We start from the raw sequence: 6,382 nt of genomic DNA on the forward strand, positions 1-6,382 counted from the left end.
TCAATCTCAATTTTATGTTTCTAATACATCACTTCATAAATCCCTGTTGGAGACAGTGTTTTCTTATTTCATTGCGAAGTAATGTATTAAATATCCTTCAAATATTTACTGCTAAAGTTAACCATACAGTTTATAGAACGATACATTCACATCGGCCTAAGACTGGTACATGAAAGCATGCAGAAACACACACACACACACACACTATATATATATATATATATATATATATATATATATATATATATATATATATATATATATATATATATATATATATATATATATATATATATATATACAAACAAGACCTTAAAATCGATTGGGTATCACATTGTTTGAACTTATATTAACCAGTATATATATATATATATATATATATATATATATATATATATATATATATATATATATATATATATATATATATATATATATATATATATATATATTGGTTAATATAAGTTCAAACAATGTGATACCCAATCGATTTTAAGGTCTTGTTTGTATATATATATATATATATATATATATATATATATATATATATATATATATATATATATATATATATATATATATATATATATATATTCCTTCTGATTGTTTATGAAAGAGGGTTAATGTCATGATTGTACGATACGCCAAACTACAAATAGTAAACAAAATTGCATCTTTTTGCATCTAGGCTCCGACATGAGAGTTCGACCCTTCCTATCAATTGACCCTTTATAAACCATGGAAAGAAAGCTTTTAATCTGTGAATTAACATTGCACTTTCTGCAATGCTGACACAGAATAGGAGTTGTTGAAATAAAAAGTAAAAAAACAAAGAAAATCGTTCGTTGACGTTAGACTTAGGCATGTTGCCATGACAACTGTGGATGAACACTTGTCTAATTCATCTTCTGGTATTTTCCAGAGGAAACCCCCCTTAAAAATGTGCTTAGGGCTACGACAAATGAATGGAAACCCAACTTTACACGTGAGAGGATGATGCTAGCGCAGGAGATTTGAATGCAATGCCACTAAACCTCTAGACCTACCTTGAGCATTTGCAGGTGCATAAAGCATCAGTAATAACGACCAAGTTTTCCACCATTGGAAGAAAATGAAGCACTTCATGTTTGGAGCACCGAAACCCCTAGTCAACCTCACACCTTCCATGAGGTTGTCGGGAAGGGGAGGGGGGAGGGGGGTGGAAGGTAGGGGGGGGGGGGGTGAGTGGAATTCACAACTTCTCGCACGGCAAGCACGAGTCTGGAATGTCGCTATAGACTCATGTTAGGTTTTTCTCTTGGGCCTCCTTTATATCTCCTCAGGGAGACGAGAGCATCCTTAACCAGCCCTGGATAGGATAATAATTGTGTTCAACACCTGAAGCACTTCCAATGATTCACAACGTCCATTTGAACAGTATCACTGCACAATGTCATACCTGAACACTTACTATCGCCATTTAAAAACTGCACTTTTCACTTTCTGCCAAAATTCTCAGACCACAAACTAGCAAATGCGAACGTCTAAAACTATCCTTGTCATATAAACAGCACATTCCACATCCTTATTATGGTCTGTTAAAGTAGAGTTACTAAAATACAAAGGATTGTTGGTGCTTCGATGCTCACAGCCAAGGGAACACTGAAATTCCCGAGTGTGGGTGAATCACAAACTGGTCAACTTCGCTGGTAACCCCAAGGCAGTTCAAGATATCGTACCGCGTTGCTTAAGTTCTTGTACGCTATTTGTTAGCGTATTATTATTATTATTATTATTATTATTATTATTATTATTAACCAAGCTACAACCCTAGTTGGAAAAGCAAGATACTATAAGCCCAAGGGCTCCAACAGGGAAAAATAGCCCAGTGAGAAAGGGAAATAAATAAATGATGAGAACAAATTAACCATAAATCATTCTAAAAACAGTAACGTCAAAACAGATATGTCATATATATATATATATATATATATATATATATATATATATATATATATATATATATATATATATATATATATATATATATATATATATATATATATATATATAAAGACTTATATTCATTTTAATTTAGAGTTGCTATCAGGAGCATGATTTTAAGTTCGTTGGCTCACTGATTTATTATTATTATTATTGTTATTATTATTATTATTATTATTATTATTATTATTATTATTGTTAGCTAAGCTACAGCCCTAGTTGGAAAAGCAAGATGCTATAAGCCCAAGGGCTCCAACAGGGAAAAATAGTCCAGTGAGGAAAGGAAATAAGGAAATAAATAAATGATGGGAACAAATTAACCATAAATCATTCTAAAAACAGTAACAACGTCAAAACAGATATGTCATATATAAACTATTACTGAGGTGGAATCATTTAGATATTTAGCAACTATGATCTCTGATACAGGATCTTTAGAACTTGAGTTTAATGAATGATCGAAAAAAGTAAATCATATAATGATTAGGTTGAATAAAATTTGGAAATCAAATGTGAAATCACATAAAAAAAATCAGGTTATGTATCAGTTTAGTGAAATCGGTGTTACTGTATGGACATGAATCGTGGTATGACAATGAAACAATATCCAACAGATTTTGTAGATTTGAGAACAAAACCCTCAGAAGAACATGGAGAGTTAAATGGCAGTACAGGATTAGAAACGAAACTATAAGAGAGATTACTTGAGTGCTATATGAGGATGAGATTACGGTGAGGGGTAGATGGAGATGGTTTGGGCCAAGGTTTGGGCATTCTCTTCGCACTCCCCAAGAGCTTAGTCCACCAATTTGGGCACCAAAAGGCATTAGAAGAGTTGGAAGACCTAGGCCTACATGATGTGTTTATATATCCCCATAATGACCAAAGCTGTTCTAGACAGGGACACACATACTATGTTGGTTTGCTGTGAGCGATCAGACTAGAGTCTCCCACCATCTAAGCCTCAGACATAAATATGAACATGTCTGAGACTTTTGTCCTGCAGTGAACTACAAACTACTGATGTTGTTGTTTATATGTAAATGAAACTGTCTCGGATTAGAGTTCTTTTGCTTGAGTGTACACTCGGGCACACTGTTATATCTCAATTCTCTTCCTCTTATTTTGTTAAAGTTTTTATAGTTTATAAAGGATATATTTGTTTTGATGTTTTTACTCTTATTAAAATATTTTATTTTTCCTTGTTTCCTTTCCTCAATGGGCTATTTTCCCTGTTGGAAACCCTGGGCTAATAGCATCCTGCTTTTCCAATTAGGGTTGTAGCTTAGCAAGTAATAATAATAATAATAATAATAATAATAATAATAATAATAATAATAATAATAATAATAATAATAATAATCAAATGATATGAAAACAGAAGAATGCACTAGGTATAACAATAGTACCTTTGCCGTGATATTTATTCTAATATTGTTGCTCTTCTTAAAATATTTTATTTTTCTTTGTTCCCTTTCTTCACTGAGCTATTTTCTCTGTTGAAACCCCTGGGCTTATAGCATCCTGCTTTTCCAACTAGGGTTGTAGCTTAGCAAGTAATAATAACAATAATAATAATAATAATAATAATAATAATAATAATAATAATAATAATAATAATAATAATAATAATAATAATAATAATAATATGAAAACAGAAGAATGCACTAGGTATAACTATAGTACCATTGTCGTACCTGGGACCATACTCTTGATTTAAAGAGTCGAGGTGTGACTGTCATTTAAGCCTGTAATATGTGCTATTATTTGAAATTTTCTGGTTTTGAGTCTTTGAATTCGACAGAAAAATAATAGAAATGCAATAACTATAAGTAATTGTTAGACTTGAAATGATATTACAAATTAAACAATCTAATTTTATCAATATTATTCTGATCAGACTAGTTTTTAATCTTTCAGTCTGAAAATGTTAATATTAGATTATTATTATCACGGTTATTCATTTTTTTTTATAATAAATAATATTACCATATTATATTTCCTCTTGTAACTGGTCAGTGGATAATTCTAACTTATAGATAAGTGTAGGGAAAGTAAATTATGATTACTTAATCACCTTCAATCCATGTTCAATGTTTAGGGTAATTTTGTAAATCGATTCTCCTATTCTTTTAAAACATACACAAGCATATGATAAAGTTTTTGTCCTTAATAACATTTCGTAGATTTCACCATCGTACAACACGGGCTCTCTCTCTCTCTCTCTCTCTCTCTCTCTCTCTCTCTCTCTCTCTCTCTCTCTCTCTCTCTCTCTCTCTCTCAGCGGGTGCTGCTAAACATGTAACCGTTACCAATCAATACTTGTGATCAGTATACTACAACACTTGCATTTTAAGCCGTCAATTCCTTGATTGTCGGCCCCTAACGTCGAAGTTGAATTAACAATAACCTAAATAAATGAACACTGAACACAGTAGCCCCAAAGCTTCTCAATATTCACATTTACCGATATAAAATTTACTTTTCTATAGCCCATCGAACTCACCGAAGTTTGCGCTATCGTTTGCTTATGAGGATCATCGTACATCAGTTTGTTACTCCCAAGTTTTTGTTGTAGCTGGAAATATTTAAAAGGCGTTTACTTGCATTGATTAATGATATAGATAACTTTAATAATTGAATCTTAATATAATTTATCCAATATAGATATAATTAGACATTCCGCAATTCAATGCGATGGTATATAGTAAAATTCCAGGTAAGTAAAAAACTCAAACACTGAATCGTACGTCTGGCAGAAAAGAAAAAACTTTTAATACCAGAGTGTTCTTCTCGCGTAATAAATTATTTTATATATTTACAGAAATATCGGCTGGATGCTTGAAATAGAAAACTAAGTATTTTATTATATTTATATCATGAATGAAACCTTTCATCTATCTATATAGCTCACCAGTAAGCAGTGATCTTTAAAAGTTCTATAGGAATGAATTATGCCCTTTTCTTTGTGTGGGTTGGTGTGTGTGTAGGCTACTGTCCCGTCAGTGAGATGACAAGTGGTAAAATAAATGCAGGTAAACGTAACAGCTCACCCAACAATGCATTTTAAACGTAATCTGAACAATTAATTTTAAATTCCTGAATACAAATGTCAATACTGTGTACAAGAAGTAGGCCTACCCCACAATTGCCTTTGCTTTATTATGTTTTCTTACATAAAATTGGTTTACAACACAGAAATGACCATTTGTAAATAAGTGTGTTATCAACAATAACTATATATAAGGGAATATGGGTGAATATAGCGCTGGAACGTGACCTAGTCTAGCTCCTCCCTCCCCCTCCCCCCCTGACTTGCATCCCAGTCCGTTGATAAAAGGGTGGGGAGGGGGATAGCGTCCCGGATATGTTCTCTGTCCAGTATAGCGATTATGGTACTTATCGTCACACGAACCAAATTATTATTATTATTATTATTATTATTATTATTATTATTATTATTATTATTATTATTATTATTATTATTATTATTATTATTATTAACTGCTAAGCTACAACCCTAGCTGGAAAAGCAGGATGCTATAAGCCCAGTGGCCCCAACAGGAAAAATAGCCCAGTGAGGAAAGGAAACAAGGGAAAATAAAATATCTTAAGAAGAGCAACAACATTAAAATAAATATTTCCTAAATAAACTATAAAGACATTAACATAACAAGCAGAAAAGAAATGAGATAGAATAGCGTGCCCGAGTGTACCCCCAAGCAAGAGAACTCTAACCCAAGACAGTGGAAGACCATGATACAGAGGCTATGGCACTACCCAAGACTAGAGAACAATGGTTTAATTTTGGAGTCTCCTTCTCCTAGAAGAGCTGATACACTGCTATAGAACCTCACAATGTGCAGTTTCCAACATTTCACTCTATAAAATCATAACACCGTTTATAAGTATCTGTGTATGAGTAGGCCTATATTTAAAAAAAGAACTAGGTCCTTAAAAATTAAACATCTCCTTTATGTTTAATGCTAATTGGTTATTTTGCATATATGCTGAAACATAAAATAAAAACAACGAGATTAACTGATATACGCCTGACTGTCATGGCACATCAACACTGAACTTAGGTATGTTTCAAATGTTCCTAAATCGCTAATTTCTTCATTATTTCTTGAGACTCATTTTTATAAAGAGATTAAATCGTTAAAACTCTCACTTATGATTAGAGATAAGGAAATTTGCTTAGTTACTTGACGAGGAATAAAGGAGTATTCTATTAGTATTTTGACAAGCGACGGGGAGATTCTTGAAGATGGTATAGTTATCCATACAAATTCATTTTCTATATTAGGTTTGGTCTCTATTTGGTTAGAGAAAACTAGCTTGCCTTAGAGCGCTAACTATGCCAATCTCTCTCTCTCTCTCTCTCTCTCTCTCTCTC

General features: G+C 32.3%; 1 protein-coding gene across 7 annotated transcripts in view; it reads right to left on the reverse strand.

The window, feature by feature from the left end:
• Positions 1-1,655, reverse strand: part of sdk (sidekick cell adhesion molecule) — a 223,097-nt gene extending 221,442 nt beyond the window's left edge. For all 7 annotated transcript variants that reach the window (XM_068352202.1, XM_068352203.1, XM_068352200.1 and 4 more), the window contains exon 1: positions 1,047-1,655. In XM_068352202.1, coding sequence (XP_068208303.1) covers positions 1,047-1,167 — 121 coding nt within the window. In that variant the 5' untranslated portion in view covers positions 1,168-1,655. The remainder of the gene's footprint in view (positions 1-1,046) is intronic.
• Positions 1,656-6,382: the final 4,727 nt, after the last annotated feature.

Source organism: Palaemon carinicauda, chromosome 28 (genome assembly GCF_036898095.1).
Source record: "Palaemon carinicauda isolate YSFRI2023 chromosome 28, ASM3689809v2, whole genome shotgun sequence".
In the NCBI taxonomy this organism is placed as follows: Eukaryota; Metazoa; Arthropoda; class Malacostraca; order Decapoda; family Palaemonidae; genus Palaemon; species Palaemon carinicauda.